The sequence below is a fragment of the Hibiscus syriacus genome, unplaced genomic scaffold (assembly GCF_006381635.1).
Source record: "Hibiscus syriacus cultivar Baekdansim isolate YM2019G1 unplaced genomic scaffold, ASM638163v2 tig00110840_pilon, whole genome shotgun sequence".
Lineage (NCBI taxonomy): Eukaryota > Viridiplantae > Streptophyta > Magnoliopsida > Malvales > Malvaceae > Hibiscus > Hibiscus syriacus.
This window is the reverse complement of record NW_024062887.1, coordinates 221,483-235,832: the sequence shown is the minus strand read 5'-3', so window position 1 is coordinate 235,832 and position 14,350 is coordinate 221,483. Positions and strand designations below refer to the sequence as shown.

The 14,350-nt window shown below is 31.9% G+C and overlaps 1 protein-coding gene and 1 pseudogene across 1 annotated transcript; one reads left to right on the top strand and one right to left on the bottom strand.

Moving 5' to 3' along the window:
* The first annotated feature begins 4,983 nt into the window (after window positions 1–4,983).
* On the top strand, window positions 4,984–8,995 carry LOC120143292 (lipase-like). Its single transcript, XM_039157651.1, has 8 exons — window positions 4,984–5,434; window positions 5,522–5,616; window positions 5,694–5,797; window positions 7,543–7,643; window positions 7,739–7,842; window positions 7,943–8,380; window positions 8,465–8,596; window positions 8,676–8,995. The coding sequence occupies exons 1-8, from the start codon at window positions 5,186–5,188 to the stop codon at window positions 8,836–8,838; spliced, it is 1,386 nt and encodes a 461-aa protein (XP_039013582.1). The 5' UTR covers window positions 4,984–5,185; the 3' UTR covers window positions 8,839–8,995.
* Window positions 8,996–10,312: 1,317 nt separating this feature from the next.
* On the bottom strand, window positions 10,313–13,765 carry LOC120143290 (annotated as a pseudogene).
* Between the last annotated feature and the right edge of the window lie 585 nt (window positions 13,766–14,350).

The following is a 14,350-nucleotide window of genomic DNA, read 5'->3' as shown; positions in this document are numbered from 1 at the left end:
GGTGACTCTTAGGTTTTGGCTAGGCTCTTGCGTGTTCTCGGTGAACAAAACCGAATCTAACCCTCGCTTTTCTGTAATTTTTAGTGACTGTTGATGCTTTGATTTTTGGTTTCTGTTATTTTTCGTGGTTCCCCTCATTGTGTTGTGTTTGACTCTGTTTACTTCTCTTGTTCGATGTGTGGTTGGTTGTTGTTATCTCTATATACGGTTCACTGATGTGTTTCATGTTCCTCCGATGAGGCTCCCTTTTATAGGCTTTGAAGGGGTCGTTTAGGTCCTGATGATCTCGGCGTTGTGGGTTTTTATTGACCGAACACCCCGAGATGGTTCAGTCCCGGGGATCTCGGCCGATCGTTTCTGTGTTGACTGGCGCATGGCTTCACGCGCGCTCCCTTGCGGTACCGTTAACTTAATATATTAGGGTTTTACAAACCCTAACTTACACTGGTTGTATTATGCCCAAACTTGATTGGATTTCTGCCATACCCAAACCTTGGACCCATTGTACATGTAAAAACAAAAAAAAAGTAAATAAATAAAATTAAATAAATACTAATAATAATATAATATATAATAATAATAATAAATAAATTTTTAAAATTATATATCATATATGCGTTTTTAAAATAATTGTTTTCAAAATCATATAATATAATATATATTCAAAAATATTTTAAAACTATATATTATATATATTTTTTCAAAATGTTTTAAAAACTATATATTATATATATTTTTTCAAAATGTTTTAAAAACTATATATATATATATATATATTCAAAATGTTTTAAAAACTATATATTATATACATATTTTCAAAATGTTTTAAAAACTATATATTATATACATATTTTCAAAATGTTTTAAAAACCATATATTATATATATTTTTTCAAAATATTTTTAAAAACTATATATTATATAAGTGTTCAAAATGTTTTAAAAACTATATATTATATATATATTTTTTCAAAATGTTTTCAAAAACTATATATTATATATATATTTTTTCAAAATGTTTTCAAAAACTATACATTATATATATACTCAAAATGTTTTCAAAAACTATATATTATATATATTTTCAAAAAATATACTATATTAATATATATATATATATATTAAAAATAAATCAGACGAAAATGAGTGTCTACACCACTCATGTGAATATATATATATATATATATATATATTGTTTATTTTAAATTGATTCTTAAATTTTAAATTTTATTTTTTTTAATCTTAATTAAATTTATCTTATATATATATATTAAAATTTTAAGTTAAATTATATTTAAATTATTAATTAATTAGTACATAAAAATAAATTCAAATTATAAATATTTAAATTAATTTTATATAATCTAATAAAATAATGTTCAATAAATAAATTATTTAATGAAATTAATTTAATTATTATAATTAAGATGTATAATATAAGGATTATAACTAAAATAGAAAATAAATTTATTAATTTAATTATCATAACTAACAATTTATTTTAACTTTTAAAGAGTAATCATATTAATTATCATAATTTATTTAATTGTTAAAAAATTATCTTAACTAACAAATTGTTTTAACTTTTAAAAAATAATCATATTAATTATAATAGTTTATTATAATTTCAAAATCTCACAACATCAATTGTAACTTACAAGTCAAGTAAATATCAATTCCATTTAATAACATGTATGATCATTTATAAGTTGAGTCAATTACATATCAGGTTTATAACAGGTCAGGTAATATCAATTATTTATCGAGTTAATCTCTGGTTCAGATTCATATCAGGTCAGATGCAGGTCGAGTTCGATTATCACTTTATCAGGTTCAGGTCGTTCTCAGGTTGGGTGCACGTTGGGCATAAGTCATAAATTTTCAAGTCCAACTCGAGTTCAGGTTAACTCTAATTTAAACTTGAATCAATTTTAGATCACCACACCTTGAGTCATAAACAATTTTAATTCAAATTGGTTATAGTCAATTTTACGCATCATGTCAGTTTTTTATATCCCTATTCCTTAGGGTAAAGTATATAATTGGTCACTGAACTTTTCAGATACTTGCATTTAGGTCCCTAAACTTTTAAACTTACAATACAATCACCAAACATTTAGTTCGTTTGTAATATGGTCCCCAACATAACGACCATTTCATTGTCGTTAAGGGTAAATTATATAAATAGTCACTAAACTTTTCAATCACTTATATTTAGGTCCCCCAACTTTTAAAACTTGTAACATAATCATCCATTATATTATAAACCCCAAATTATAAAATATTTCAATTACATTCTAAACCTCAAATTTCAAAAATACTTCAATTACATGCTCAACCACAAATTCATAATCCATTCTCAAAATCAGCCATAACAAACTAAACTTAAAACAATAATCCTAAACCCTCAAAACATAACCTTAAATGCTAAATTTCCCCACCAATTAACCCAACATAATCAACAACATTTAGTTCATCTTGGGTCCATAACAATAAGGTGGCATTTGGTTTGCTGGAATGTTTATGAGGGAATTGGAATTTGTGAAGGAATTGGAATATGTCAGGAATTAGAATCCAATTCCATATTCTGTTTGGTTGGCAGGAAATGGAATTAGAATCCAATTCCATATTTTGTTTGGTTCGCAGACATGTCAGATGAATTTGATTTCAGTAATGTAAAATGACAGAATTGCCCTTCTTCTTTTTTTTTTGCTTTATTTTAGTTTGTTTTACAACTTACATGTAGCAATATATTATAAAAAATTAAAAAATATTAAATTTTCATTTTATTGATTGATTATTCATTTCAATAAATTATAAAAATCATGCTAATAAACATCATAAGTTAAAATCATCGCAATCAAAATATGTTAATAAGTTATCAAAAGATAGAGCAATATTTCGATACATTCTAATCGGAGTATGTTAATTAGTTACCAAAAATATACCAAAAACTATTTTTATTCAATATATGAATTAGAAACCCGACCCGACACGACACAAAATAATAAAAAAAAATTTATTCAATAAAAACATTGACTTAATTGAAAAAATTATATATATAGGGGTATTATTGTAATTATTCCTAAATATATAAGGTAAAATTATATATATTTGTTGGGTCGGTCCAATTTTTTTACCCTAACCCCAACCCGACCCGAATATCACACTTAAAAAAACCCGACCCGACTCGACCCAAATATCACACTTAAAAAACCCAACCCGAACAAAATAAAGTTTCACCCGACCCGACCTGAATATATGAATTAGAAATCCGACCTGACCCGACTCGAAATAATAAAAAATTATTTTTATTCAATAAAAATAGTGACTTAATTAAAATATATATATATATAGGGGTATTATTGTAATTATTTCTAAATATATAAGGTAAAATTATATATATTTTCGGGTTGGGTATTTTTCACCCTAAACCCGAACTCGACCCGACCCGAATATCACACTTAAAAACCCGATCCGATCCAACCCAACCAAAATAAAGTTTTACCCGACCCAACCCAAATATATGAATTAGAAACCCGACCCTACCCGAAATAATAAAAAAATACTTTTATTCAATATATGAATAAGTCACCAAAAGATTGATAAGAGTAGTATGATCAAATTTCAATTCCCTCCAACAAGGGAATTGAATTCCATCCATTCTTGGATGGAATTCACTTTCCCTTATTTGATGGAAAGTTAAAGCCATGAGGGATTCCAATTCCCTTGGAAAACTTGAACCAAACATGGGAAAGTGGTGGAATTGGATTTCAATTCCCCCCAATTCCAAGGGATTCCATCCAACCAAACGCCACCTAAGTGATTATGTTGGGTTTAGGATTTAAAAGTTAGATTTAAACAACTTTAAGTGAACAATACTCAATTTGATTCAAAAAATTTATTTTTTGACTTGAATTGATTCAAAAAATTTGATACAATTTGACTTTGAGTTGTAATTTCATAAACTCAACTTAAAAAAATTTCAAGTTAAAATCGAGTTGTAAAATACAACTCGAATATCTCAATTTTTAGTAATTAATGGATTAATTTTTGAGTTTGAGTCAAGTCTCTTGACTCTGTATGATATATGTATATCACATATGGGAAAAATATGAAGAAAAATATGTATTGTATATGGTTAAAATACTATTTAAATTATAATCAAATAATATTATAGTATTATAAATATTTATAATTAAATTTAAACAGTCGAAAATTCAATTCAGTTCGACTTTATTTAAATTTTATAAAATTAAATAAAAAAAAATTCGAGTCAATTATTTTATAAATTGAACTGAATTAGAATAAAATAATATTATAATATGATAAATATTTATAATTAAATTTAAACAGAAACTCGAAAATTCAATTCAATTCGACTTGACTTAAATTTTATAAACTCAAATCGAAAAAAATTCGAGTCAACTTTTATAAACTGAATTGAGTATTTAGGTCTAACATAACCCTAAACCTTAAACCCAACATAATCACTTATTGTTCACTTATAGTTGGTTAATTTTTTTTGAAATGATTATGTTTTGAGGGTTTAGGTTGTTGCTTCAAGTTTAGTTTGTTATGGTAGATTTTGAGAATGGATTATGAATTTGGGGTTGGGCTTATAATTGAAGTATTTTGGAATTTGAAGTTTAGAATGTAATTGAAGTATTTTGGATTTTGGGTTTAGAATGTAATTGATGACTGTGTTGCAAGTTTTAAAAGTTAGAGGACCTAAATGCAAGTTTCTAAAAAGTTTAGTGACCATTTATATAATTTACCCTATCGTCAATGAAGCGGCTATTACGTCGGGATCATATTGCAAACGAACTAAATATTTGGTGACTGTATTGCAAGTTTTAAAAGTTATGGACCTAAATGCAAGCATCTTAAAAGTTTCGTGGCCATTTATATACTTTACCCTATTCCTTATTGGTCAGTTCTTATATAGGTTTGGAGAGGTGGAAAATTTTGCGGTTAAACAATTTTCAAGCTTTGAAAGTTGAAACCCAGGAGAACTCCATAATCAAAACCGAAGAAATTGGTAACCTGTTTCACCTTCCACCCTGTTCAACGGCAGAGTAGCATATACTTATCGCATCTTATTCACAGTGGAGACCCAGAAACTCGAGGCTTTGTTTTGTATCCTTTCTTCAATTTTGATTCTTTTGGGTGGAGTTTTTGAGAAGATGATAAAACGGTGGTGGGTTTCAGCTTTCCAATTGGCCGAGCTGTTTGTTAGCTTAATGGTTCATCTTTTATATGGGCTCTACGTATATAGCACCGCCGTTGCCGTGGACCTCCCACAGGCTCTGAGTGACCGGATTTTCAAGGCTAATGCAATCTCAGAGGTGAAAAAACAAGATCCCTCTACGACCAACGTTGATGATCTGCCTCCTATTGTTTTGATTCATGGCATTTTTGGATTTGGCGAAGGAGTATGTTCATCTTCTTTCTTCTGCTGTTCTGGTTTTTTTTTCTCCTTTCAACTGAATTTATGATCTGATGTTGGGTTTTGTTTGCAGAAACTTGGAGGTTTTTCGTATTTTGGAGGGGCTGAAAAGAAAGATGAGAGGGTTCTTGTGCCTGATTTGGGGTCTCTCACAAGCATATATGATAGGTAAGTCGATCATGTAAGCATTAAGGGTTGCCATTTAGTTTGATTATTGTATGTTTATATGGGATTTTTGGTTTCAGGGCTCGTGAATTGTTCTATTATCTGAAAGGTGGGAGTGTTGACTATGGTGAAGAACATAGCAAGGCTTGTGGCCACTCTCAGTTCGGACGATTTTATGAACAAGGTAAGCTCAAATTTCCCAGTTTTTTAACCTATTAGTGCTGTTTATGTGTTTTAATGGATGAATTTGGCCACTCGATTAGCATAAACAAGTGTTTGTTGCTCGAAATAGGCATCTCTCCGGCGATTTCCGAATCGTTGCACCCCATTAACAAGTAGTATATACTTGTAAGATATTGCTGTTAACCATCATGACTAAAGTGGACCAGAGAGAAGGATGGGCATGGTTATGGTTTGGCCAACCTGACCTGACCCGAAAAATATATACCCTTCACCCGACCTGAACACCATCTGATTTTTTTAGATAAAATCCAAACCCGACTCGACCCGACCTGAAATAATAAAAATTATTATTTTTATTTAATAAAAACAGTGATTTAATTGAAAAAAATAATATATAGATGGATATTATTGTAATTATTCGTAAATATATAAGGTAAAATTATATTTTTTTCTTAGGTCAGGTCAGGTATTTTTCATCCTAAACCCGAATCCGACCCGGTCTAATTGGGTCAGGTCAGAAGCCCTCGGGTTCGGGTCCCATGCAATGGCGGATCCATAAATTTAAGAATGGAGATCCAAAATTTTAATTTTCTTTTCGTAAAAATAATAGGTATGCAAAAATTGTAATTTTTTTCCCTTAACACATTAAGTTGAATTTAATCAATTTTCCAAAATAATTGGATGCACTTGGCCCCTATGGGGGCTTAGTGCATCCGTCACTGGTTCCATGCCCATCCCTAACCAGAGAAGACTATCTCTTATGGATACATTTGGTTCACAGAATGTAAGATTATCTTTGAGAATAAGATTACCGGAATGTAATATTACTCTGGGAATATTGTATCATCTTTTTGGTTTGCTTAGTAGGAATGTAAGATTATAGTGTTTGGTTGGAGGAATATAAGATTACTTGGATGCATATTTTACCAAATTATCCTTGTGATATATATTTTTTTAACAAATAAAACTTTAATATTAAATTATAAATATTTGAATGAAAAATTATAAAAATATTTTAATTATTACACTATATAAGTTTAAAATAAAAAAATACATTTAACATATAATTAATATAATTAGTATACCAAACTTATAGTTTTAAATAATTTTCATAAGTATCATATTTATTTATATAAAATATAATATAACATGAAAAATAATATTGTAATCTCGAGTAGACAAATATATTATTTTTTAATGTATAAAATCTATTTTTTAATAGCTTAAAATTAAATATTATTTTAAATATTTACATTTTTACAATAATAATATTTTCATCTCATAAAATTATAAAATAATTTTAACTACTCAAATTTATTAATATTTTATTAAATTAAACTCTTTGTATATTATTATTATTATTATTATTAAGTTTATAATTTAGAGTAAAACATGAAGAATAAGAATTGAGAATGATCTTTATAAAAAATTATTATTTCAATAGTATTTTTGTCCAAAATGGTAGGAATTGTTCATTACCAAAGAAATTAGATGTAATGACATTTCTACCTTTTTATTCCAAAAATGCTACTATCGGTAATAAGTTATTAGCTGGTAATGATCTTTTTGTGAACTAAACATGAGAATACAATTTCGGAAAAAATAATTTCCATTGGTAATGATCTTTTCTGCGAACCAAACGCCCCCTAAGTGATGTACTTTTCAATTTTTGTTCTTTGTTCTGAATCGATCCGTTTTCCATGTAAGAATGGCTTAAGTTGTTGTACTGTGATATTTGGACTGCAGGGCATTACCCAGAATGGGATGAAGATCACCCTATTCACATCGTTGGCCATTCAGCAGGCGCTCAGGTTGCACGGGTATTGCAGCAGATGCTTGCTGATAAAGTTAGTCCATTTCCAATTTGTACGCAGAGTTGTCTTTTACCGACATTTTTCTCCGTTCGAGTGCTGATCAATTCTATTAGTCATTTTTTCTTTAGGCATTCAAGGATCATGAGAATACTTCTGAGAATTGGGTGTTAAGCATAACAGCCTTATCCGGTGCCTTCAATGGGACTACAAGAACTTATCTAGATGGCATGCTGTGAGCTCCCTTTTAAACCAATCTTCTTTTCTTTAAATCGAATGATATAAATAGAAACGGTATCCCGAATAAGAGCTGCTGTGATTATGATTGGTTTCAGGCCTGAAGATGGGAGAAATTTGAGACGAATATGTGTGATGCAGTTTTGCCGGATAGGAGTTGTAATATATGATTGGTTGGATATCCCCTTGCTAAAGACCTACTACAATTTCGGGTTCGATCACTTTAACTTGTCATGGAGGAAAGTAGGTCTATGGGGTCTTGTTGATTGTCTCTTGGGGAATGCAGGGCCATGGGCTACCGGAGATTGGATCCTCCCCGATCTTACGATTCAAGGATCCATGAAGCTAAACCGTGATCTGCAAACCTTTCCGAACACGTTCTATTTCAGCTATGCCACGAAGCGTACAAGGAAGTTCCTTGGTTTCACAGTTCCTTCCGGCGTTCTTGGTATACACCCTATTCTTTTTATGCGAGTTCTACAGATGAGCCTGTATCATCATCCTCTCGACGTTCCTCCGCCATATAAAGGCTACCGGTGCGCCCCCTAGCAACACATATAAACCATCTCGTTGCTTTTGAGTTGATCTCAATGCTCATGGTTTTGAGTCTGTATTTGCAGGGACGAGTATTGGCTGGAGAACGATGGAGCTCTGAATACGATATCCATGACTCACCCTCGTCTCCCTGTCGAACACCCAAGCTGTCCCGTTACAAATGATTCGGAGTGCCAAACTTTGCAGCCGGGCATATGGTTTAGTTGATCATTACCTGTGTAGTGTGTGTGTGGTGTTGCATCAGATTGACATGGAAACGTATTGAAAAAATTGCAGGTATTACAAGATAGTAGAGGGAGATCACCTGTTATTCATATTGAGTAGAGAGAGAGGAGGCGTTCAATTCGACGTTGTGTACGACGGCATTTTTAAACGTTGCAGAAAACATGTTTTTAAGAAGACGACACAAACCATACCCAATCAAGTAACCATGAATTGAATTAAGCCGCATTCTTCACGTGTGCCAGCTTTGTTCAGTTTCATGTCTTTTAGGGACAAAACCTTTTATTTCTCGTGTGAAAGGAGAAATGGACTTCTACCAAACTTGATTCTATTTGCTATGTCCTCTTACATCAGAATCAACCCTTTTATCTTAACCAAATAGGTTCATTTTGGTACTCAAATTGTATATTTTTAGTTGGGTATTAACTCTATTTTTAGCCAAATCATGATCGCTGAAAAAAAAAATGTTCGGTAAATTTAAACAGAATCCAAACCGCAAATTATTTATTTCTTCAATTTTTAAACGAAAAAAGTTTTATTTAATGATTTGAACAGGTCACGACTCACGAGCGAGAAATGATCAAATCCAAAATTATAATAGGGGCTTCAAAGTTATTACCATATATGTTTGAACGTTAGTATGTTTTATTTAATGAATTGTTGAACAAATTCGAATCCGCCAGTGTGTATAAAAGTTTATAAATAGAACTAATACACTTTTTAGGGTTCAAATTATATCTTAAAATATGATTTGGTATCTAAAGAATTTTTTTTTACTAATAATAGATATCTATTGTTTTCAACATTACAGCTTTAGGTGATTAGACCGTAACGGTCATTAAATTTGATAATTATCTAACATGCGTCACGAATTAAAATTTCAAAAATTATTTTTTATGAAATTAATATTATAATTAAGAAAAACCAAAAGCCATCCAAATTTTACATCTTCCACTATTGATCGGTCACCGTCAGTCCGTTAATGTCATCGTTGATACCATTGAAACCGTCTCGCCACTGCAACCAAAACCCATTCCCTCACCTACCATGAAACTGAGTCGAACATCGTAAAAACCGCCTCGAAGGGTCTTCGAATTTCTAAATTTTTTTGTTGTTTTCCGACAATTTCGATGACTACAGCCGTTTGTACGTTATACCACCACCACCGTTGAATTCATTGTGTTGCTCCGAACAAAATCCAACTGATTGTGACCCTTTGCTGCCGACAGTGGGAGGATGGAAGAGAGAGGGACAACACGGTGTGGAGGTTTGATTTCTTTTAAAAAATAATATTTTTATTATTAAAAAATTTTAAAAATATAACTAAAAGTATAACGAAAAAAAACTGTAGAACCCTAAAAATATAACGAGAAAACTTTAGACGTCTATTGTTAATTAAAAAAAATTAAACAACAAATCGTATTTTGAGATATAACAAATAAAATGTTCCAGCTTGCGATGGTGAATTTTAAAGATGATTAACTACATTTATTGAATTAGTGTTGTATTTTTTATTTGTGTGACTGAACACCCATTAATAGATCATTTGGGAGATGTTACACTGATTTATTTTTCTTCCAGGATATGATCTCCCAAATTATTAAATAAAAACTTGGAAATTTGGACAAGATCAAACGACTTATTAGCATTATCAACCCAAAAGTTACTCAATTTTTTTCCACATCAACAAAACCTGAATAGAAAATTTCAGCAGCCGAGAAAAGTTTGGTCTCATTATTCATAGACAGCGACTTTTGTCCACTACAAGTGCGAGCTGCTAATGAATTTGTTCTTATTTTTGGAGAGCAGCAGCTACGGAACCAGCAAGGCTAAGAATTTCAAATGGAGATTTGTTCATTACCTCTTTCACTGTTCCAGGACATGAATCAGTAATCCAGAAATAGGTCAGCCCATTCTCAGGGTGCCCTACATAAATTGACACAACATCAGCCCAAAAGTTTTAAACTAAATCCACAAATAAAGAAAAAACCAAAGCATCTGAATGTTCTACACTTAGAGCATCCGGTACCGTTTTCAGTTTATTATATTCTCGTGTGTGATTGTGTCTATATACTGTAGGTAATGATACTTCCAAAATGCTGTGTATAGGTGCGTGCATTACCTCCATTATCACGTTCAAATCGTCGCCATGACTTGTTAGGGAAAATACCATGCGTCACGTAGGCACTTATTTTAGCAGCTCCATTGGCTGCTAATGCTTTCTGCAAGACATCAATACAATGAGATGTTAGTATGGAATTACAGACTTTTTATATTCAATAAAAAAATATGAGATTGAAACTAGGAGGTTGGCATATGAAAAAAGAATTAGTGAGGAGGAATTCCTATTTATAAGTAACATACCTGGCATTCAATCAAAGTGCCGCCTGATTGAACCAAATCGTCAACGATCACAACATGCCGTCCTGCAGCTTCTCCCTCCTTGATACGTACGATTCGTTTGTCCCCTATCCGAACCTTGTTACAGATAATCTGTTACCAATTCAAGAAGATTATGCCAGTATCATATGCAACTAACATGTTTTCCCCCCTTTAAGAATGGAGAGAGAGACAGTTTAACTAAATAACGCATAAAAATCTAAAAAACATCTAGATACAACTCTAAAGCCAAAAGGAGACCTTGACCACTTCCATAAAAAAGGATAAGAAACCTGCACATGTGGTGTCACGAATATAGAGTTTTTTCAACTCCAATTAGCTGAAAGAAAACTTCCACATAATGTTCATCCATATTATTTGTGGTCCACCCAAATAAAAAAATTGGAGAATAATCGCTGATGGAATACTGGCTCCAACAACATTCTATTTGTATTCCAAAATGAGATAAAAACTAGATGTCACAGAGAACACATGCAAGAAAAGCAAACAACATTCACCATCATGAATATATCCACATGGTAAAACAGCAGACTAGAAAGTTTTTACAGTAGAATTTAGGGCCTTTCTAACATATTTAGATATTTCATACACCACTTGCATGATACTAATGCAGGAAACAAGAACTCTTGAGCCATGCTATGGACAGGAAACATTATATTTTAAGTAAGAAATATGAACCCAACATAATATTCTCCTTAATAAGATCAAACCCATGCCCGTAGAGGTCTGTCCATTTATAAACACAAAATAATAGGTTTCAAATGTATAATAAAACAAAACCTCAGGGCCTTTTTCCTTACATACCCTGCATGATTTTTCGCAAAAGTGAATAGGCTATTAGACAAGTTGCTGCCTGAACTGGTCAGATAAATCAGCTCATGTGTAACAGGTAATACTAATAGCTGAAAAATGATTCACAGATGCAAACAAACAATAAGAATCAACATTTTCAGGCTAGTGAAATGACATCAGGAATGAATCAATGAACTCTAAACACAACAATAAATGATGTAGCATATCATTGTTTTCTTTGCAGATGTTACATACCGTTGGAAAATGTTGCAGCTGCTTATGAAATCTTTTCCATGCACCATCATCCGGAAATGCAATGGATATCTGAAAACCAAAGAAATATTATAGCAGAATATTAAAAATTAAAAAAAAAGCTCTTTTAAGCATACAGAATGACCAGTTCCACACTTTAAAATTAATTTGACTGAGAAATAACAATCTCCACCAAAACCAATATTCTTGAATTATGAGTTAAAATCCAATAATGCAGGACAAAAGAAAAGATTAACCTATTCTCAATTTGAGAAGTTTAGAAGTGTAGAAATAAAAAAGACAAGATAACCCTGAAATTCCTTATTTAATCTTAAGGTTCATGCTTTCATTACAAAATCATTCAATCAACCTACACCAAATCTTACAAAGCTACGTTAGTTCTATTGCTCAAACTTTTCATTACTATCTAAGTAACTTTGTCTAACACACATATTTAGGGCATGGGTTTGATGACCTCCGGGTCCCTCCAAATATATGGAAAAACTTGGAAATTTTTTAATATTCCTGTGAGCATTCCCATATTTTACACTCTCACCAGAATTATGAGTGACCTGGAATAAAAGTGAAATCACCTTCATACAAAACGAACACATAAACACCAAACAGAAAAGGTCATCAATCTTACTTTTTCAGAGTTAGGGAGCTGTTGAAGCCTATTCATAAGCAACGGAATCCCACTCTCAAAGCAAGGCAGTATATTATCACCAAAGTAGAATCTTTCCTGCAAAAACACAAAACCAAGTCATTTTTTCCACTAAGCTTTTGGGAGATACATACATGTATATGTACATATAATTATAAGAAATTACAAACCTGTAAAGCATGGATATCGAATGTAACTAAGCTAGTCGGTCCCCCTCTAGAAGTAGGTATATTAGACAAAATTCTAGCCAGAGTAAAAGCCGTTGCTACATCTCCTTAGTCCTCCATTCGCTCGGAGGTTCCGGTGGGGAAAAACGGGAGAACTAACGTGAAGGAGGAAATGAACAGTTTGGGCAATGCATAGATGACCGATAACTGCTCGAAAATCACGGATGGCGAGCTAAATGAGGCTAAAAAGGCTACATTTTGACCTCGAATCCCTTGCGCATTTGGTATGAACAAGTTGGGGAATCCGTCTTCAAAAGACCTAAAATAAATATAATTGAAACTTGTTAACTTAATTAATAAGGATTTAATTAACAATAATATCTAAAAGGTTATCGATAGATAGATATTCGATGAGGTTACCGCCAGTTGATGTTGCGGAGTTCAATGGTGTCCGACTCAGCAGCGACTCTCTCGGAAAGCGCCTTGGTCTCGTTGCAGTAAAAGAGGCAGACTCTCTTGACGGTTTTGATCGAGAAATCGGAGGCGGAAGCGGCGGGCATTGACATCGGCGATGTAGAATTCAAATGGACCGGTTCGGGTCCGGAGTGAAAGTCAACACTCCAATTCGGAGGTTGATTCTCAAAGCTCTTGATCTGACACTGAAAACGACAGCGTCTCTCGTCGCGTAAGGAAATCGATAAAAGTTTAAAGGAAGTGAGATTGGAAAGAAGCCTTCTTCGGTTTAGGAAAGTGGAAGGCAGAGGCGGCGATGTGGCCGCCATAGCGCTGCGGCGGTGGAGTTAGATGGGGTGCGGTTTCCCGGAGATGTGACGCTTATTATTCGCTTGATATCGCTAACATACCAAAGCGGAGATGAGTCTGACAGCTGATTCGGTCCCCGGTTTCGCTAACGTGCTGCGCACGGCCAAAATAAGTTGGTACCAAATTTGCTATTATTTTAAATAATAAAATTAATAAAAATTGATCAAAAATATTATTATTTTAATCGATTTTAATTAACTATATAAGTAAAAGTGATAAAAATTTTCGGTTAAAATATGATATTTTAAGTAACGTTTTATCAAAAATATCATTTTTGACTAAATTTTTTACTGCATTTATTTATATAAATAATTAAAATCGATAAAAAATAATATTTTTGATCATTTTTACTAATTTTGTCGGTAACATTTTATTTTAATCGTATACAATACCGTCGTGGACTTTTGTTGGAATGCTCTAAAATCCCTAAACGCCGCATTTTTCGCACCTGCCAATTTAATTACAGAATTTTTTGTAAATTTAAATTAATTACTATAATAGATTTAAATATATTTTTAGCATTTTCATCTTTCAACAGAAAGCAAACCATATCAGTTAGTATTTTCTTGGGAATATGCAATGCTGGTTCTGGCCAGTAACCGACTGTCTATTCTTTTTAGTTTAGTTGAAAC